The sequence below is a fragment of the Rattus rattus genome, chromosome 1 (genome assembly GCF_011064425.1).
Source record: "Rattus rattus isolate New Zealand chromosome 1, Rrattus_CSIRO_v1, whole genome shotgun sequence".
In the NCBI taxonomy this organism is placed as follows: domain Eukaryota; kingdom Metazoa; phylum Chordata; class Mammalia; order Rodentia; family Muridae; genus Rattus; species Rattus rattus.
The window spans coordinates 6,556,632-6,577,279 of record NC_046154.1 but is presented as its reverse complement, the minus strand read 5'-3'; the positions used below and the strand labels follow the sequence as shown (position 1 = coordinate 6,577,279).

Below are 20,648 nucleotides of genomic sequence, written 5' to 3'. Positions count from 1 at the left end.
AAAACTTGCTCTATACTAAAGAGGCGTATACGAAATACGACTATATACTTACACATAGGTACGTATTTAATGTAAATAAATGTATGTTCACAAGTACAGACGTCTAGTTACATCTCAATTTCAGATAAGGGAGTATTTCATTCTAAGTATGTCCCAGGTAACATTTGGGAACATACTTATATTGTGATTTATCTATAGTCAGAATTTAGCCTTCCGTTTCGCGGCTTGCTCCGAGATCCTCTACGGCGCAAAGGCGCTCGGCCCCTTTAAGACTCGAGCTCGGACTTCCCGCCCCATAATGCCGCGCGGCCGCTCGAAGTTCCCATTGGCTGCTGCTCGCTTCCGCCCCCGTACTTCCGGCCGCTGCCCGCGGCGGTTGCGGGAGGTACCTCTGGGCCTGGCTGGCCCGGGCTGGCCGTGGCCATGAACTTCTCAGAGTCATTCAAGCTCTCGGGCCTGCTCTGTAGGTTCTCCCCGGACGGCAAGTACCTGGTGAGCCGCGGCGCGCGGGGCGGAACCTCAGCGTCGGCGCGCGACACGTGCAGGGGTCTGGGGCGGGTCGAAGCGGGGCGGGAAGGGGGCCGGAGCTGGGCGGCCGGGACGGTGGCGGGGGTGTGTGACTCGGGCCGAACTTGGAGGTGGGGAGTTGGGGCAGGCGGAGGGGTTTCGGCCTGGACGAGAGAGAACCAGATGATCAGGGAAAACGAACCTGAAGCAGGAGAGGGACCCAGGCAGGTGACTAGGGTGGAGCAGGTGGCCTGGGCAGAGGGGGATTGGAGGTGGGGTTGCTATTCTGGCAGGTGGTCAGGGTAAGGAAAGAGGACCTGGAGCAGGTGGCCCGAGCTGGGTGGGTGCCAGGCACCCGGCTCCAGTTTCCCTTCATCAGAGTTGGATAAGGTGACGCTGCTTTCACACATTTGAGGGCACAGGGAACGGCAGCTCATTGTTATTTTGTATGTTTTCTCGCCGGTGAGCTGGTTAAACGGTTGCCTCCTTTGTGAAACTCATGACCTCTCCTCCATCACATGCAGATGGTTTAAATAACTTTCAGTGCCAGGGTTGGATGTTAGCTGTCCACTCTTTGGGTGACAGGACAGTGCTCAGATGAGTGTTTGTATTTGAGGTTTCAAAATACGCCAATACGACCATTGTGCATTCGCAGAAGGCAGACGCTTGACGTTAGGAAGCCATCAGGAAAAACTCATGTCTTATAAAGACTGGTTCCCTGCCAGTCGGGTAGCTTGGCTAGTAACGGTACCTGACACCAAGCCTGACGACCTGAGTCCCATCTCCAGGACCCAAATAATGGAAGGAGAGAACTGTCTCTTTCATCTTGTTCTCTGACATCCACATAAGCCTCGACTAGTGCCTGACCCTTCTCACATACAAATGCAATCCTAATTTTTAACAAGCTTCTTTTCATTAATCTATCATTCTCTTTTAACTGACGGGTGCCATTCATGAATGAATGAATGAATCAGTGAATGAATGAATGACACGGTTTCTCTGTAGCTCTGGCTGTCCTGGAACTCAGTCCGTAGACCAGGTTGTCCTTGAACTCAGAGACCTGCCCTCTTCTGCCTCCAGAGTGCTGGGATTAACAGAGCATGCCACCATGCCTGGCCATGTTGATTCTTAGCTCACATTCCTGCTGTGTTATTCAGGCCTTAAGACATCCTTTCCCCTCCTTATGTATCATCCTAACAATGTAGAAAGTGTCAGGATAGAGGCGGCTTAGCAGAGAAAGTACTGCCATGCACACATTGATACATTTTACCTTTTTCCAAATGCCTCCAGAGATTAGGGTTGCTTTACTGTCCTGAAAGTTTTAGTGAACAGCAAAGAAGTTGCATTTAGTTATCTGATATTTGCCCACTCGTGAAAATATTGTGAAACCCTTGAGAATTGTCTCTTTAAAGTCTTTGCCTTAAATCCTGGGCAGAGCAAGTCCATGTTTCCAATGTCAGTGTCTTTAGTGGTTCCTAAGGAATCCATTGTAACTTGTCACAGCTCACTAAACTCTTAAATGTGAAAATACACGTCCTCTGATAGGTCCTTGTTCTGATCTGCACTTGTCCTCCTCCTCTCTTTCCACAAAAGACAAATGTGGCTTCATTTAAAAAAAACAAAACAAAAACAAAAATGTCTGTGTGTGCACCATAGGCATGTGTGTGTGTCAGTGTGTCTGTGTGCGGGTGCCACAACACACATGTAGAGGGCAGAGGACAACCCCCAGGGCTATTCCCTACCTTCCACCTTGTTTGACACAAGGTGCAATGAATACTTCACTGCACACACCAGGCCAGCTGGCCCACATGCACCTGCCTCTGCGTCCCCTCTGCCTCCTCGTAGGACCTAGGATTCTAAGCAGGTGTACACAGTTTTATGTGGCTTCTGTGCGTCCACACTTGTTTCTGAGGCAAGTGTAAGTTCTTCAAAGGTGTGAGCCACCACCACCTGGTCAGTAATTTTTTTCATTAAATTTACTTGTACAGATTTGTAGGTTACAGTATGATAATTTAGGTTATTGTATACAGTATGGAACTTTTAATTTTTTTTGTGCTCCAACTTTTATTTTTTTCTAACTCATTTTGCAATGAGCCTCATTAAGTATTGGTCCACACGAAACAGGAGGGAAGGAGATGGCGGCCAAGACAAGGCTCCCTGCCCTACAGGAGATACTATCCCTGCCTCACTCTTTAGGCTTCCTGTGTCCAGTACCGGTTAGTGGTCCGGGATGTGACGACCCTTCAGATCCTTCAGTTGTATACATGCCTGGACCAGATCCAGCACATAGAGTGGTCAGCAGACTCCCTCTTCATCCTGTGTGCCATGTACAGACGGGGGATTGTGCAGGTGGGTACCATGTATTAGTGGTGTACAGATGGGCGCTACATGTCTGTGGACCTTGTGCAGGCGTGTGCCACTTAGGTATGTGATGTGTGTAGGCAGGCATTTGCCGCATATACATAAGACGCATGTACGTGTGTCCCGTGTGTGGATGAGGTGCCTGCACTCAGGGGCATGAATAACTAACAGGTCTGGCTCTGTTACTGTAGCAGAACTAGAGTTAGGAAACATTCCCAGAAGTGTAACTAGGAAGGAGTCGGGTTTCGCAACCTTCTTTCAGGTTTAGGGGGAAATACAGTGAGACTCAACGTCGCTTTCTTGTTTTATATATATAATTTATTTTATGTGCATTGGTGTTTTATCTACATGTATGTCTGTGCGAGGGCGTCAGATCTGGAAGATACAGACAGTTATGAGCTGCTGTACGGGGGCTGGGGATTGAACCGGGTCCTCTGGAAGAGCAGTCAGTGCTGAGGCAGCTCTCCAGCCCGAGTTGCTTTCTTTTAAAGTGTAATGCTCTCTAATAGTTTATCCAAATACTTCTGATGTGGAAAAACAAACAAACACCAAAACAGTAACTTGTCCTTAGTCTCTGAGCATGCTCTTTCAGAGCGGAGGTCTTGGCAGTGGCAGTGCAGTAACTTGGACAGAGTTCTAGAAAGTTCTAGGTTCTAGAAGGCACTGTTTCGTTATTCACTAAGCCTAGCTAAGTGAGGTCATAGGAATGGGGACGTGAGCAGACCCTTCAAAGGTGCAATGCAGTGAAGTCACCAAGAAGTGCGGCTTGCAGCCACTGGATGACCTGAAGTGAGATGGTATATCCTCTGCCTCGGGGAGGCTTCCTGCATGGCACAGCCAGTTTGCAATCCTGTGTCTCTTTTATGAATCAAGGTCTGGTCACTGGAGCAGCCAGAATGGCACTGCAAGATCGACGAGGGCTCTGCAGGGCTGGTCGCTTCCTGCTGGAGTCCAGACGGCCGCCACATTCTGAATACAACGGAGTTCCACGTAAGCTGGCCAAATGTAGCCCATTCTGTTCTCTGCCTAAAATAACCTGGGAATGTGAAAGTCTGGGTTCTGGAGCAGTATTCAGGTCAGAGTTCATAAACAGTAGAATTTTTTAAATCCTATTTTAAAGAAAAATCGGACATTAAAGGGGTTGGCAAGATGGTTCAGTGAATAGGGTACTTGCTACCAAGCCTGGCCACCAGACTTCAATCCCGCGAATGCACATGGTGGAGGGCGAGAACAACTTGTGAACATTGTGCTCATATGCATGCCTCCTGCTGCACAGTCAGTGTAAACAAAGAAAAGGGTTAGAGGCAGGGGGCTGGACCAGGTCTCTGCAGTGCTTATGCTAACCTCTTAAAGGGACATGTGGCCTGGGCATTTTGGAGGCCTATTTGGGTGTTTTCTAGACAGCTTTGGCCAGCAGTCTTTATGCTTACGGAGTTCTGCAGACCATGGTTCAGCTTCCAGATCTCATGGACTTGAACTCAGCCCCTCAGTTAATGGCCCAAAGTTTACCCTCTGTAAAGTTTATGGACCATTTTTAATAACTTCTGTTCAGTGTTACACACACTGAAATGGAACTGAAAAGACATTTGAACAGAGAGCAGACTGTACAGACTGCCTGGGGACACTGTTAACCTCCTGCTGTCATAGCCACTGTGCCTGTGGCATCAAAGTGAACGTCAATGTCCTGTGAGGAGGAATATGTCATAGCAAGGGGACCCTGAAAATGTCCCCACCCTTTTTGTTGTATTGAGACAAGATCTCACTGTATAGCCCTGACTGGCCTGGAACTCACCATGTAACAAGGCTCGCCTCAAACTCAGAGAGCCACCTGCCCCTGCTTCTTGACTGCTGGGATTAAAGTAGTCACCAGCCCTACCTTATCCCCAGATTGTAGATTTTAGCTTTTTAAAAGTCCCACCGACTTCCTTTACCACCAGCCATGCTTGGTGGCCAGGAGGTGACCCTGTGAACATGACGGATTCGAGAGTGGACATGTAGCTTAGAGCCAGACGTTAGGACAGTTAGATCACTGTGCACCCTTCTGGAGGCGGGAAGTCCATATGAGGGAGGCCTGCCTCCCATGAGACAAGAAGACGACAGTTGAATTGTGTTGCTGGTGCCTGATCCAAGGAAGACACTTCTACTCACTTCCCAGAGCACCTACAGGCCTTGAGAGCCTGCTGGCTTCCAGAGGACACCTTTGGCTGCATTGCACAGGCCATTTTCTCCTTTTTTGGAGAGTCTTGGGGTCCTGATGCTTATGACCCTGTGTGGTTTTCAGCAGTTCACAGATTACTCAGGTATACCGTACATTACCCCTCCTGGAGGCGTAGGTGCTGTCTCGTCCTCGTAAGGAAAGGCTTGCTGGAGCACACCCAGCTACATCTGCTCTGGGTACCTGAGTTGTGAGGAGCCCTGTGGCCTTGGCCTTTCTTATGCACTTGTAGTGGCAGAGGCTCCCGCCCGGCTGGTGCGGAGGGATGTGTGCAGCTTCCCGAGGATTTACATCAGGATTTGATGGCTGCCAATCTAGGAGCACTGAAGAGACATTGCACCGTGGGTCTTTTGAAATTGCTGGGTGTGTGTGCTCCTGCGTGTGCGAGCTCACGTGTGTGGATGTTGGGTGTGTGTGCGAGCTCACGTGTGTGGATGTTGAGGTCTCAGTTACTCTCCACCTTGCATTTTGAGGCAATGTCTGTCACTTGAACCGAGCGCTCTCCAGTTCTGCTAGTGCAGCTTGCCTGCGGCTGGGACATAGGCAGGCCACCACACCCCCGGCATGGGCAGGAGGGCTGGGCTCCAGACTCACTCCTCCCTTGAGCAGTAAGGCTTCCCCTGAGACCTCCCCAGCCCCACACTGTGGGCTCAGTTGTCACCTGGTGATTGGTGACAGTCTGCTCTCATGGCTGCTTTGTGTACTGAAGTAAACTTCACGTGAGTGTACAGTGTGGTCCATTTTATCCTCTCCAGCTTTAAGGGTCTTTGCAAAGATGGGAAGCTTCCTAATCCCTTCTCTCCCTTTCCCCCTGGCAGCTGCGAATAACCGTCTGGTCCCTGTGCACCAAGTCTGTATCTTACATCAAGTACCCCAAAGCCTGCCAGCAGGGTGAGTCTGCCCTATACAGTCTCCCTAACTGCTCTGGGAGTGGATGAAGGAGCCAGCAGCACCCCTCCCCCAGCCTCCATCACTGTGCACCCCTCCCCCAGCCTCCATCATGCACTCCCCCAGTGGGCACCCACCCCAGCACCCCTCCCCCCAGCCTCCATCACTGTGCACCCCCTCCCCCAGGCTCCATCACTGTGCACCCCCTCCCCCAGCCTCCGTCACTGGGCACCCACCCCAGCCTCCATCACTGTGCACTCCCCCCCCCTCCCCAGCACCTCCCCATCACTGGGCACCCACCCATTTCCATCACTGTGCACCCCCCCCCCAGGCTCCATCACTGTGCACCCCCCCCCAGGCTCCATCCAGTGCACCCTCCCCAGCCTCCACACTGGGCACCCACCCCCCAGCCTCCATCACTGGGCACCCCCTCCCCCAGCCTCCATCACCCTCCCCAGGGCACCCTCCCCCAGCCTCCCCTGGGCACCCCCCCAGCCTCCATCACTGGGCACCCTCCCCAGCCTCCATCACTGGGCACCCCCTCCCCCCAGCCTCCATCACTGTGCACCCCTCTCTCCAGCCTCCGTCACTGCACACCCCCTCCCTGTGTCTCTGTGAGATTCCCTCCATGCATTTCCTTGACAACAGGATGCTGTGGAAAGTAGATAGAAATTGTCCTGGGAGGAGACCCTTTACCTCCATTCAGACAGACAGACAGACAGACACTATTTCCATTAGAGTTTGGTAGAGCTTGCCTAGCTGTCAGCATTTTTTCACTTTTTTTTTTTTTAAACTTTTTTTTTTTTTATATATATATATATAAGTACACTGTAGCTGTCTTCAGACACACCAGAAGAGGGCATCAGATCTCTTTACGGATGGCTGTCAGCCACCATGTGGTTGCTGGGAATTGAACTCATGACCTCTGGAAGAGCAGTCAGTGCTCTTAACCACTGAGCCATCTCTCCAGCCCCACTAACTTTTTTTTTAGTTAAGATTTATTTTTAAGGTGTGTGCATGCGTGTGTGCATGCATGTGTATGTGCATCTGTGAGTGTGTGTGTGCATTCGTGCACCTGTGTGTATGGGTAATGTGAATGCAAGTCGAAGCTACAGTTTTGGGTTCTGGGGTCAGTTTTCTGGAAAAGCCACACAAGTCTTTAACCAGTGAGCCATGCCAGCTCAGCTTACTAGGTCTTCTGTCAGGGGATGACATCTGTCTGGCATCACCTCTGAGCACCCAGAACAGGGAGAGGACAAAGGAGCCCCTTCCTTCCATTTGAACCTCACTGCCCCTGGGAGGAGGAGGAAGGCTGGGCTGAATGCATGGCAGGTGGTCGTGCTGCCTGCCCTTGAACCCAGAAAGTACCAACTTTAGAGGGGCACACAGTGGGTGTGGGGCACACAGTGGGTGTGGGGCACACAGTGGGTGTGCTCCTCTTTGCTTTGTTGTTACAGGATTTACAGGTCACGTTGGACAGAAAGGCACTGTAGGTCTGTTGTGGTCTTAGGTGTTACCGTATCTAAAGAACATCTGGTTCTGCTGGTTCTGGGTGAAGGTGCTCCTCTAGTCTGACATTTGAAGTTGTTCTTGTTGTTTTTTTGTTTTTTTTAATTTTGTTATTTATTTTTAATTTATATGAGTACACTGTAGCCATCTTCAGACACACCAGAAGAGGGCATCAAATACCATTACAGATGGTTGTGAGCCACCATGTGGTTGCTGGGAATTGAACTCAGGACCTCTGGAAGAGCAGTCAGTGCTCTTAACCGCTGAGCCATCTCTCCAGCCCCCTGTTTTTGTCATTCTTGAGGCCTTGACCTCAGGCTTTTTACACTAATGCAGGCCTGGCAAAAATTGCTTAATGTTTTTAAGTAGATATTCCTGAATATTCATTTTAATGTTAGTTATTTGAAACGACAAGTTCAGACAATGGCTCAGCACTTAAGAGCATGTGCTGCTCTTCCAGAGGACTCTAGTTCAAGGCCCAGCCCCCAGGCCAGGAGGCTCACAACTGCCTCTAACTTCAGCTCCAACAGGAAGGGGCTCTGCCGTCCTCAGCAGGCCCCCCTGCAGGCTGTGCACAGATACAGATACATACGTCCACTATTAAAAATAATAAAATAAATCTAAAAGCAAAAACGAAATGCAGTAGCAGAGCTGGCTCAGGGTATGAAGTGCTTGTGCAAGCAGGAGGACATGAGTTCAAATCTCCAGACCTACAAGAAGGGCCAGACACAGCAGCAGAAGTCTGATCCTAGTACTCCCACATCAAGACAGGAGGTGGAGACTGAGAATCCCAGAGCTGGCAGGCCAGCTAGCCTGGCTTGTACAGTTGCAAATAAAAGGTCTGCTGCAAGCAAGGTGGATGGGGATAGATACCCAGGGTTGTCCTCCTAACCCTCATACGTACCCATGCCACGGATTCACACACATGCACCACCACCACCCACACACGCCTTGCGCATGCACACACACACTCACGCGCACACACACACACTCGCACACACACACACACACACACACACACACACACACACATACAAATTTGCAGCTGCAAGCTGGGTTTTGACCATCAGGTGTGTCCTGTAGTTTCCTATGTGAAATATGAACCCCAACCCCCCACACCATCCCCGCTCTGTGTCACAAAGTGACATTTGTGCCTGGTTAAGGATCAGGTCTTGGGTCTGATTCTATATAAATCCTCTCCTTGTCTGCAAGAGGGCTAAGGGCTGTGCTTGTCATGTGACAATGCTTCCCATGTCACAGTGTCCCCTTCTCTTGATCGGTCCTCTTCCCTGTCCCTTTTAAAAAGGCACTGCTGAGCTCTGGTGCTTTCCCACACTCTGGTTCCAGTTTACCCTCTCCCCCCACAGGACTGACTTTCACCAGAGATGGCCGCTACCTGGCCTTGGCGGAGAGGCGAGACTGCAGAGATTACGTGAGCATCTTCGTGTGTAGTGACTGGCAGCTCCTCCGGGTAGGGCCATTTTCTGCTGCTGGGTGGGAAATGGGGTAAAACCAGAGTTCCTGATGATCCCAGAGGCTGTCGCAGCCCTGGGGTAGACTGAATGATGGGGCTTCTATGGCCAGGGGGCAGGGGTCATTGGAAGTTGGCATGTTGACATGAACTTTGAACCCTCTTCTTTGCGTAAGGGAATTCCTCCCTGGGAGGAGATTGCCTCAGCGCTGTGGCATGGAGCATGGAGCCATCCATACCCACAGCTTCAGGCCCACAAATGCGTTTCAGTGTCTGTGTTAGACAACACCTGAAGGGGCCGACTGGGGAGGCTTGCCAGGCAAGGCTGGGGAGACCAGCACAGGTGCCCACGGGGATGGGATGAGGGGACGAGGCCGTGCCCAGAGGGGCTGGCACACTGTGTGCACTCACAGGACAGCACGCAGATACCTTGTCTGTTGCTGCACACAAAATGACACAGGAGCCAAGAACATGTTATAAAATAAGCACACCACCTATCTAAGGAAATGTTCTCAGACCGTCATGTCTCCTCTTGTCCGGAAGCACTTTGACACAGACACCCAGGATCTCACAGGGATCGAGTGGGCCCCGAATGGCTGTGTGCTGGCAGCGTGGGACACCTGCTTGGAGGTATAGCACTTGGCCAGCAGCACCCTTTTTCAAGAGAGTTCACCTGCAGGTACCTTGTGTGCTCTCAGTGCAGTGAGCTGCTGGGTGCGGAAGCGCTGCTCGCAGGGCCCTTGACGCATCTAAATGTCTCACCTGCAGTACAAGGTTCTGCTCTACTCCTTGGACGGCCGCCTGCTGTCAGCATACTGTGCCTATGAGTGGTCCCTGGGCATCAAGTCTGTGGCGTGGAGTCCCAGCAGTCAGTTCCTGGCCATTGGGAGCTACGATGGAAAGGTAGGGAGTGGCTTGGGGCACTGCAGGCCACCAACTCCATAAGCTGTAGGCCAATTCCATGAGCCGCAGGATGCCGGCAGCCTGCGAGCTGCCCGAAAGTCATTCTCACCATTTCTTCCCAGGTGCGCCTCCTAAATCACGTGACCTGGAAGATGATCACGGAGTTTGGGCATCCTGCAGCCATTAATAATCCCAAGACAGTAAGTCTGCGTCCTCCTCCACTTGGGCACCGCGGCTTCTCCAGTGCGGTGAGCTGCCCTTGACCTTCCTCAGTTGCTGTGACGTCGTCTTCCCTGTTGTGCCCCTCATGCCCTCCTTGGTCAAGGGCATGTGGAGTCCAGGCTCCTTTGTGGACTGCACCTCTGTCCTCAGCAGATCCTTGGGGAGACATGGGCCATCCTGCCAGAGTAGAGCACACAGACGAGCAGAGAGGGCCGGAAGAGCTGGTCTGTGGACCGACGCGAAGGTGGGCAGCCCAGGCCCAGGAACCAGGAAGTGCAGCGGTGAAGGCACAGTCTGAGCTCAGGAGTGTTGAGTCCTCTTGTCCTCTGTCAGTGGTCTGGACCAAGGACAGATTTCTGCTTCCCTTGGACAAGGAAGGGCCAGGGCCATAGCCCAGGGCTCAGTTAGCTGCCCCAGAGCCTATGTCAGCAGGACCCTGTAGGAAGGAGAAGCTGGGCAAGGATAGGCTTTAGTCTGGCTGCTCCTCCAATAGCAGTAGCTGACCATGGCCGCAACACAGGTTAGAGATGACAAGGCCAGCCAAGCAGGCTGCCAATGTTTGCCTGTGCGTCTAAGTCTCCACCGTGTGTTATGGCAGTATCTCTGCCTAGGACTGTGGTGTACCCACCTAACCTAAGAGTGAGCTAGCCTGAGCCTCGTGTCACTGCGACAGAGTACCTGGGACAGGGTCAACCTGAAGTTAAAGTAGAACGGGTTTGTTTTGGCTCCTAACGTCTGAGGTTTCAGTCCATGGTCCCTTCACCACTTACTTTGGGCAGCATGTTGTGGTAGGGACCAATGGCAGAGCTGAGCTGAGTTAGCTGACCTACAGCTGCTCTGGCCAGGAAACCGAGAGGAAGGACGGGAGGTCCTGATATACCTGCCTTCCCCACATACGGGCCTTTAAGATCCACACTAAGTGCCAAGATCCAGCCATTTGCGCTCCACAGTCTTGCTGCCGCTCACTGTCCTCTCCCGGCCTGCTTTTCTCCCTCACGCTGACAGTGCACACACAGGCCACTGCTGCACAGCTGTGACCTGGTCTCCCATGTGAACACAGCCACGTGGTCAGTGCCCATCTCTAAAGGGCAGCCTGGCCAGCAGGACTGAGGTGGCAGCTGAGCTGTCCTTCACTGCAGAGGGTCAGACTGGCTGCTGCTCTTCCCAGAGACCCCCGTGTCGGGCACTTAAGTTGGACCACAGCCCGCTGGGCTCCCTGGCTCTTGCACAGACTGGCTAACAGCCACATCGTGTTTTTCAGGTGGTGTATAAGGAAGCTGAGAAGATTTCCCAGATGGGGTTGGGCCACCTGTCCTTCCCACCACTCCGAGCAATGGCTGGTGCCCTCTCAACCTCAGAGAGCAAATGTAAGCAGGAGAAAGCTGTGTCTTCCATGGGAGAAAGCTTTTTTTTTTTTTTTTTTTTTTTTTTAATTAGATGAGACTCCTCTGTCCACATAGGTCTCAGCGGCTGCTTGTTTGGGTCAGGGAGATTTTGACAAGGGGTGGCAATCCTGCATCATAGATATCACAGGTGCTCTCCTGTGTGCAGCGTAGAGATCTCAGGTGCTCTCCTGTGTGCAGCGTAGAGATCTCAGGTGCTCTCCTGTGTGCAGCGTAGAGATCTCAGGTGCTCTCCTGTGTGCAGCGTGCAGGTGCTCTCCTGTGTGCAGCGTAGAGATCACAGGTGCTCTCCTGTGTGCAGCGTAGAGGTGACAGGTGCTCTCCTGTGTGCAGCGTAGAGATCACAGGTGCTCTCCTGTGTGCAGCGTAGAGATCTCAGGTGCTCTCCTGTGTGCAGCGTAGAGATCTCAGGTGCTCTCCTGTGTGCAGCGTAGAGATCTCAGGTGTTCTCCTGTGTGCAGCGTAGAGATCACAGGTGCTCTCTTGGGAAGCCTGCCTTCCCTCCCTGCTCTGTAGTCCCTGAAGGCGTGAGGGGACATCAGCTGTGCTGTGCCTGCTTGGAGGGTGGCAGGCAGCCAGGGTTTCGGTTGCTCACACTGCCATGTACTTACTTAAGCATTTGTTGGTTGATAGTCCCTGACTCCCAGCTGGAAAAGGGGGACCATCTGTGCCCCGAGATGCTGGAAGCAGCTAGAACGGCCGGATGTCCAAGCAGCTGGGAGTAGCTCAGACAGCAGACCTGAGCAGGTTTATATCCGTCCTTGGGAGCTCTAGACTGCACTCTTATCCCCACTTGGGGCCCTGAAGGCCCTGGAACTGTTGTCCCCTAGGGATGTGTGACTAAACCTCTTAACAACAGCTGTCCTCTTCAGCCTTCCAGCCGGCAAACCGTTCTTTGCATGCATCTCGGCAGGCAGGCAGCCTGTACTCCTTTCCTCTCTCTCTGCCCTCTCCCCTTGACCCGTGCCCTCAGCATGTCCTCCTCCTCCCTGTCGGTGTTGCAGATGAGATCGCCTCAGGACCAGTTTCCTTGCAGACTCTGAAGCCGGTAGCTGACAGAGCGAACCCCAGGATGGGTGTAGGGATGCTGGCTTTCAGCTCAGACAGCTACTTCCTGGCATCAAGAAATGGTCAGTGTGACACTCATAGGCAGGGTCCGCTGTTCACAGCCCCTTGACACCAAGAGTAGAGATAATGGAGAAACAGCTCGGGGCAGCTGTGTGCTCTTCTCCCTGACTTTCTGTGGAAATAGACATTCTGCACAGCATTGCCTGGCTGCCTGACTGCCCCCTCCTGCACACCTACCTCACTGTGCAGGAACAGAGGTCCAGCACTGACCTCTATGGTTCTGGATTTATTTGCATTTTGGGGGGTGCGTGCCTTTTTGATAGTTTGTCTTTTTTATTTACTTTATATCCTGACCACAGCGCCCCCTCCTTCCTCTCCTCCCAGTCCCACCCTTACAAGTCCTTCCCACCATTGTCCCCTCTCACTCTCCTCAGAGGAGGACTCCCCACCCCCACCCTTGGTTACCACCCCAGCAAGACTTAGGCACATCCTCTCCCACTGAGGCTCAACTAAACCCAGGTAGGGGAAGGGGATCCAGTGGCACCAGCTGGACCTAGGCCCCCTACATGTAGCACACGTGCAGCTTGGTCTTCATGTGGACCCCCTAACAAGTGGAGTGGGGGGCTGTTTTGTTTGCACTTCTTACATCTACAGATGTAAAAACCACAGGAAAAAGAAGGGTTGTGGCCTTGGGCGGCCTTTCCTTTGTTCTGGGTGCTGGTCCCAGAGAACAGCAGGGTTTGCTTCAGAGGCCAGCACTTACATGTGTCTTCTTTCTGCTTCCTTGCAGACAATGTCCCCAATGCTGTCTGGATCTGGGACATTCAGAAGCTGAAGCTGTTTGTGGTCCTAGAGCATATGTCTCCAGTGCGCTCATTTCAGTGGGACCCACGGCAACCAAGGCTGGCCATCTGCACAGGAGGAAGCAAGGTGTACCTGTGGTCCCCAGCAGGCTGTGTGTCGGTGCAGGTACCCGGGGAAGGTGAGCATAAGCCAGCACATGGTGGTCCAGCATATGCTGGCCTCAGGTTAACCCACTGCCATGTCATGCACTTGTGAAAGGTGCCCCTCCATATCTTGCAGGGCCTTGCCTAGAGTGTCCCTGACAGGAACCTACACCCTAAGCTTTCCTGGCTTTGTCTTCAGCCCTGGGGTTACCAGACTCCTCCCTCATCCACAGGCGCCCTCCCCACAAGTCCTACTTCCTAACCCTCTGGCCACCTGTCTCTCTAGGTGACTTTCCAGTGCTTGGACTGTGCTGGCATTTAAGTGGGGATTCCTTGGCCCTCCTTGGTAAGGATCACTTCTGTCTCTGCTTCCTGGAGACCAAGGAGAGGGTTGGCACAGCCTATGGACAACAGGATGGCATGCCTAGGACCTGAAGGGAAACTGAGGCAGCAGACTCTGCAGATCCCCATATGAGGAACAGCTGTACAGGCTCTCCGGACAGGATGGACTATTCTGCCCAATTTTCTGTAAATATGTATAAAGTTATTATGTAAAATAGGTTATTTGTTAATCCCTGGAAAAGTGGTGGTCCTTTTCTTCAAGGCCTTAGCTCAGGGGTCCAAGGTCTGTCTTGGGAGGATGGAGTATCCTGAAGTAATGACAGCAACCTGCCTTATCATCCTTTGTTGTTCCCGAGCCGCTTCCAGTCAGTATGCTGTGGGACAGGGGTGGACGGTCAGCCCTCCTGCAGCTGCAAGGCCCCAGCGTATGCCCCTGTCCCCATGTGAGCTGTGAATCCCACAACAGTTGGACAGGTCTCTCTGGCCTTGCATGCAAGTTCTGCAGGGAGGCCTGGGTCCCTGCCAGGAAGAGTGGAAGTGCTCAGCCTACCCAACATGCCTCTATCTCTAACAAGTGCCTTGAAAGCAGACAGACCAGCATGTCCACACTGGTGGCCATCTGAGTTTCTGTAAGGAGGACTGAGCTAGCAAGGGTCCACAGCCAGCCAGGTACAGCCTCAGGCCTCAAGACAATCTTTGGCACACCGGTTTATGTGACAATACTTCAAAAAGGAGCAACTCCATTTGGTTTTAATTGTCTTTACTAGAACAAAAGCACAGGCTGAAGACAGGTGCATCTGAGGTCACCTTTCCTCTTGAACAGGCCATGACATTCTGCTCACATCCATGCCGGTTAACTTAAAGCTAGAGGTATAAAGTGACATCTACAGTGTATTTGCAAGGCCATAGCTACAGTGGCAAGCTGCATGTGGCTGCGCGCCAAAGCTCAGTGGTGCTCAGCAAGGCTCCCGGGCGCTCGCTGCTCTAAGCATGCACTTGGAAACCCAGCTCATCAGTCCCTTTTAAACAGAGACGGGATGATGTAGACCCACCACCATGACTCTCGGAAGGGGCTACTTACCACAACCTGCATTAATTTATAAAGTGAGATCCTAAGTCAAACATTCACAGAAAGGCATATTCACTAGGAGCTGGCCAGGCAGACTGTCTTTCTTAGTGACCCGTCTGCTGGCTGTTATTGTAGTTAGCATTTAAAGGGGGGGGGCTGAATTTTAAAATAGAGCACTTGGCGGGGAGAGTTAATATGTGCATGTGCAGAAGCCGCTCCCTGCACTCTGCCCACTCTGCCGTATTCAACAGTCAACACTGCACAAGTGGGCGGGTACACCGTGCTCGGCATGCTGGAGGAGGGAGCGCGTGGTGTTACAGAAGGAACACAGTGGTATGGGGGCAGCCGAGTCTGCCTGGCTGAGATCGTGTTGCCAAGGTGTCCAATATCCAACTAAATATACACGGTCCACTTGACTATTCTAACTGGACACATAACAGGACAATGCCCTTGTTCCTCCAGCCACGGTAGGTGTCGACAGGTGGCACACGGAGTCCCCACCACCTTGGTTTCCTGGGGCACAGCTGTCTAGAAGCCTATCTTGCCCCTGGTCATGGAGTAGCCCAGCTTGGCTTCGTTGTTAATGAAGGACATCAGCCCCACGTAGGTCTCGATGAGGAGAGGGCGGTCCAGCACCAGCACGTTGTTCGCCTGCCCTGGCAGTGGGCTTTCCTTCTGGGCTTTCTTGACAGCTTGGATTAGGAGAGCCTTGAAGCTTTCCAACTTTAAAGAGAGAATAAACATGGAGTCTTACCCTCAAGCTAAGACAACAGTACTCCACGGGGAAACGAGGCTTCTGAGAAGTTCAAATCCTTCCCAACACCACGTACTGATGACATCACTGATGACAGGCTGGGTTCTACAAGCTGTGTCATCAAGTGGCTCATCCTGAGTGAACAGGATGATGGGACCTGCCTCCCTGCCTCAAGTCCAGTCTAGAGGGTACCAGTCTATCTCTAAAGATACAGTCGAGGGGGGCTGGGGATTTAGCTCAGTGGTAGAGCACTTACCTAGGAAGCGCAAGGCCCTGGGTTCGGCCCCCAGCTCCGAAAAAAAGAACCAAAAAAAAAAAAAAAAAAGATACAGTCGAGGGACTTGGCAGCCTGAGGCAAGGTGCTGCCAGCACAGCAGGTGGTAAGTCTTTTCTACAGACACACGTGCTCTGAGGTGGCACGGCACTAAGCACCAACACTCTAACAGACATGCTGACTGACGGCATCACAGATGGAGGAATTTATTTGGACTATGATGTCACCAAGTGACAGGGCTTTCTCGGCCCTACTGTAACCTGTCCAGTGCTCAGTGCCCCCTCAGCACCTCTCCCTGGTACTCCAGCAGCCCCTGCCAAGCCTCACCAATCCTGTGGGCTTTCCTTGTGCAAGCTCACTCCCAATCCAAACTGAGCATCCTGCAATGGGATGGGGACTCCCTGTTCCTAAACAGTACCACCTAGCTTCCCACTGTGGAGCTGCACTTTCAGGGTTCACACTCTAGTGGCCTACAGCTGTCACTGCTAGGGACCACAGGCCTTGGTCTGCTTACATGGCACAGAGATGCTGTCTTCTCGTCCATGCCAGCCATCGGGTGTTCTATGAAGGTGGCATAGGGCATGTTTGTAGACCAGGGGTTCCATCTGTTGATGAAAGAAGGGCGGCTCTGCTTGTCCCACTGAATGCGAACGCCAAAGCCTTCTCGCCTGATGGGGTCGGGGAGAAAGCCTTGCTTACCACAGGAATACAGATGGCTTTGCACCAATTTTCAGGGATTGCCAGGGAAGCTGAGGCTTGGTGTAACAATGTCACACACCTTCGAAGTGTAACAAGTCAATGTCTTGGTGATGCTGAGTCTTGTATACCGCCTATGTAACACAGTTCAACCCGGCCCAATTACAGCTGTGTTTGTTCTCAATGTTACTGAATGGTGCTTAAGTTTGTAGCCATTCGCTTTGTGGAGTCCCTATTCAAATAATTCTCTTATAGCAAGCCAACCAGCCCCTGAAGACTGGCTGCTAGCAACGGATTTTAAGTACTACTGAGCACATGTCCTGTGTCTCCCTCCTGCTGGAGGTAAAATTCCCAGATTCCCTACACAGCTTTTGACAGTGGGCTCTGCTTCCAAGTATCTTAACGGTATTTAAATGAATGGATTTTAGTGCCTGCAGAGTGGCCGACTGTGCCAGCATCCCTTTCAAGAGGCCACCCTGAAATCACCAGCTTCTACTTTAAGGCCCTTTCTACTGGTCCTCCTTGTGACCTTTACCTCACAAGAGAGTGGAACAATACCACTTAAGGATCCGCTGGGGCCCTGACGTGTAGTGCACTGGGGCACCTACTTGTTGAGCGACTTTGGAGGAAACTGGAATTCTCCACAGGAGATGGTGTCTACTGCGCTGAGCGCCACCCTGACCACCTGCTGACACTGAAGGCTGATGAAGTCATATTTGCAGATGAGCAGAGACTGGTCGGTGACCAGCACCAGCCGCTCCTTCTCGTTATTCCAGTGGTCCACCCTGGAGGGAAGAGAGACCGCCCATCACCAAGGGCCCCGACCTCCCGCTTCCGCCCGGTGTCCCCACAGCGCCCTCGCTCTGGCTTACTCGGTCAGCAGCCACACCCCCTGGATCTCGCCGTCCTCCACGGGCCGTACCACGGCGCGGATCTCCTCCACCGCCTGCTCGATGGTTCCGGGTCGGAACACGAAGTACTCCTTGACGCGGGCGCGGCGTGTTGGGTCGTGGACGTTCAGCGGCCACAGAGTCTGGCGCAGCGGCGTGCCCGCCCCCTGCCGTCCGGCGCTCGCATCCTCGCCGGCCGCCAGCACCGCCGTGGGGCTCGTGCCTGCCGAGTCGACTGTGTCCCGCAGCTGCAGCATCACGCCGCCACCGGCCGGCTCCACCGACGGCCGCCGCCCCGCGGTCAGCAGCCGCGCCCCGCCCTCCCTCGTCCGCCTTGTGGTTGGCTGCGCTGCATAAGTCCCGCCTTCTGGACACGCCTCCAGCTCCATCGGCTGCGTCTCACGATTGGCTTTTCCCCAAGTCATCTTCTGTGATTGGCTCTAGCGTGCTGCCGTTCTTAATTACGGCGGCCCACCCGGGGCCGGAAGCGGCCTCCACGAGCGGAGCCACTTCCTGTTTACTCTACAGGAAAGGCTACGAGAAAATGCGGGTCGCCGGTTCCCGACAGGTGACGCCTTGGACTCGCGCAGAAGGCGGTGCTTCTGGCGCTCGCGCGAGGGGCGTTGCCCCGACAGTGTGTCCTCGCATTGGCTCGGTGCCTTTCACCTTCTCAGGGGTTATGATGCGCTTCGGGCTGTGGCGCTAGGCGGAGGTGTTCGGCGCACCTGGGAGCTCTGCGTGCCTGGGGTGTGTGGAAGTGTGGGCATGGGCGTGTACGAGTCTGAGGATTGTGGACACCTTGTGTCAGGGCAGCCCAGATAGAGGCTTCTCAAGAGTGCGCAGCATTCCTTGGGTGTGGGCACCGTGGGGTGTGGCTTTATAGGGTTTATGCACACTGTGGAGATACGGGTGTGTAGGTTAGAGATGGATGTCAGACATTTGTTCGTATTGGGCATGAAAACACACAGGTAAGCTACCACATCACTAAAGAGTACTACCGTGGCGGGTGGAAGGAAATGCCGTTGGATACTCGGGCCCTGCAGCTCCTCCCTGGGACAGAAGCCCTTCCTAGCCCATTTCCTCCATTCCAGCAGGTTCACAGTGGGATAATGGCTCCATTTAAGTGGATGGTGTATGTAGAGAGTTCATATTGGTCACATCCCCTGGCCTTTTCATGACCCAGGGCACTCCATGTGTCCAGATGCTGGACAGCCTGGACTCAGCTTTCCTTCTAGGAACAGCGCTGACCCCAAGTCATGCTCCATTGCACTGTCTTCAAATCCTCACCCAGGGGGTCACTTCTGGCGTCCCTGTTCCTGTCACGTTCCCTCTTACCCCACCCCCACCCCCAAAGTCTATTGCCTCCAGTATACTGCGTTCAGTTCTGGATTCCTGGTTCAAAACACCTCCCTGGGCAAGACTTGCAGTCCACCAGGGATCTGGGTTTGTTGCCTTCTGTGCTTTGTTACAGTCCTGTGCACACCGCACCTGTCATACTGCTCCGTGTGTATCTGTGTGCACAGGTGCATGTGGAAGCTGTACTTGGGAAGGTTTGTGCTTCTACCCCCTTGCTTATGACAGGCATGTTGGACCCTCTAACTGAGGCAGAGTTCCTCCCACTGTTGTACACGCTAGGGTTGAGGAAACAGGTGAGTGTCTGCAGCCACACAGCCCCCTGAATCTGGAGGGAAGCTCATGAACACTCAGGAAGTCCCTGAAATTGACCAGATGTGAAGCCCAGTCCCTCACAAGGGTATATAAACAGTAAGAACTGCTGAGGGGAGACACCTACCCACCTGGCTACCTACTCTGAAAGCTCCAGGACTCCATCTTCCGGAGTCCACACCCACACTAGGATGTGCTTCCGGTGACACAACAGCCTGTGAGTTGCCTTTGCTCTAAGTAACCCCTCACCCATAGTCCTCTAAGCCCAGTAAACCCATTGGTTCACCAAGTTGGACCTTGATATTCTTACCAAGGTCTGTCAGCAGGTCACCATCTCAGATCACCCCGTCATCAACACAGGACTAGCTAGAACTTTGCACTTCTGGACCGCTGCCTGTGTTCTAGCTCCACCCTGACCCTGGGCCTTGGGCTTCTGGTTAGTTGGAGAGGAGAGAGCCAAGCTACCTCTGCCTCCAGTGCTTTCAGCCACAGTGAACACCGCTCTTTAATGTCTGGGGAGGAGCCATGGGGCAGCTGCCAACGTGTCCTATGCAAGGCCCGAAAATGGCAACCTTGATCCCAGGGCCACGCACAGTGGGTAGGAAGGGAACCATGAGTGTGTGGATCAGAACCTAGAGCTTTGGGGACCAAGGCCGTGGGATTTAGGGGTAGGCAACCTGAGCCAGGTCTACAGGGAGGGGGCTAAGCAGGGCCTGAGCCTCAGCCTAGCCACACACTACCCAATGCTGAAGCTTCTGCTAGAGAGACAACAGTGCACTCGAGCACTCAGGACATCGTGATCTAGAGGCAAGGGCTGCGGGTGGTCTTGGGGGAAAGATGGCCCCCTCCGCTTGGGACAAGGTGCACGCAGAGCAAGTAGGCAGGGAGCAGTTTGAAATAGAAGGAAACGAACATCCAGAGACCCTGTTCTCTGGGTTCTGGGAGGAGCTAGAGGCTGTTAAAGATGGTGTAGAAAGGCAGGGATAAGCAAGGGGTGGGGATACTGGTTAGAGACCTTGTGGAGGCCGGTGAGTGTATTTGTGTTTGGGTCATGGTGGCTTCAGACAAGGGATACAAGCAGTAATCCACCACCACCACACATACACATAGCATGCTCCTGCATCAGAGGGGAACGTCCATATTAGTGGGAAAGCCATGTAAGATGTCCCTGAGCTCCTGCTCTCACAGGGGTGCCAGCAGTGTGCCTGGGATGGTGGAGCTAATGGATTGCTATGACAATATGGCCCCAAAGTCTTTCTAACAGTCACCAAGACATGTGAGAGACATCAGTGAATGACAGCCCAAGATCATTTTGGCTCTGGACCTGTAGTCTGTCCCTTGACAGTTGTGAGGACTACTCAGCCTGCTGGACCTTTCACAGTGTGGCTTCTCTGGAGAATCCAGCTCACAGCTCGAGGTCTCCAGGATGTTGGTGGGAGCAGCCATGGTGACACGAATCCCCAC

At 53.0% G+C, this 20,648-nt stretch overlaps 2 protein-coding genes across 3 annotated transcripts; one reads left to right on the top strand and one right to left on the bottom strand.

The window, feature by feature from the left end:
- The first annotated feature begins 352 nt into the window (after positions 1 to 352).
- Wrap73 (WD repeat containing, antisense to TP73) lies at positions 353 to 15,052 on the top strand. 2 transcript variants are annotated; one of them, XM_032893630.1, is made up of 12 exons: positions 363 to 492; positions 2,704 to 2,856; positions 3,742 to 3,858; positions 5,902 to 5,974; positions 8,848 to 8,951; positions 9,495 to 9,581; positions 9,720 to 9,854; positions 9,977 to 10,054; positions 11,338 to 11,443; positions 12,484 to 12,609; positions 13,338 to 13,529; positions 13,781 to 15,052. In XM_032893630.1, the coding sequence occupies exons 1-12, from the start codon at positions 424 to 426 to the stop codon at positions 13,927 to 13,929; spliced, it is 1,389 nt and encodes a 462-aa protein (XP_032749521.1). In that variant the 5' UTR covers positions 363 to 423; the 3' UTR covers positions 13,930 to 15,052. The 2 variants fall into 2 exon arrangements, with proteins under 2 accessions (XP_032749529.1, XP_032749521.1); XM_032893638.1 differs by lacking the exon at positions 5,902 to 5,974 and having other exon boundaries at positions 353 to 492; positions 13,781 to 14,077.
- Positions 14,580 to 17,939, bottom strand: Tprg1l (tumor protein p63 regulated 1 like). Its single transcript, XM_032893651.1, has 4 exons — positions 17,502 to 17,939; positions 17,238 to 17,414; positions 16,448 to 16,601; positions 14,580 to 15,628 (listed from the first exon to the last, which is right to left on the bottom strand). Exons 1-4 carry the CDS (start codon positions 17,906 to 17,908, stop codon positions 15,434 to 15,436), a joined length of 933 nt encoding a protein of 310 aa, XP_032749542.1. The 5' UTR covers positions 17,909 to 17,939; the 3' UTR covers positions 14,580 to 15,433.
- Between the last annotated feature and the right edge of the window lie 2,709 nt (positions 17,940 to 20,648).

Excerpts from the sequence above, each read along its gene's own strand:
- Tprg1l (XM_032893651.1), bottom strand. The coding sequence starts at position 17,908 with ATGGAGCTGGAGGCGTGTCCAGAAGGCGGGACTTATGCAGCGCAGCCA. Across the intron at positions 16,602-17,237 it reads CCTCCAAAGTCGCTCAACAA|GCGAGAAGGCTTTGGCGTTC; the intron begins GTAGGTGCCCCA and ends CGACCCCATCAG. Across the intron at positions 15,629-16,447 it reads AGACAGCATCTCTGTGCCAT|TTGGAAAGCTTCAAGGCTCT; the intron begins GTAAGCAGACCA and ends CTCTCTTTAAAG.
- Wrap73 (XM_032893630.1), top strand. The coding sequence starts at position 424 with ATGAACTTCTCAGAGTCATTCAAGCTCTCGGGCCTGCTCTGTAGGTTC. Across the intron at positions 5,975-8,847 it reads CCCCAAAGCCTGCCAGCAGG|GACTGACTTTCACCAGAGAT; the intron begins GTGAGTCTGCCC and ends CTCCCCCCACAG. Across the intron at positions 11,444-12,483 it reads CTCAACCTCAGAGAGCAAAT|ATGAGATCGCCTCAGGACCA; the intron begins GTAAGCAGGAGA and ends TCGGTGTTGCAG.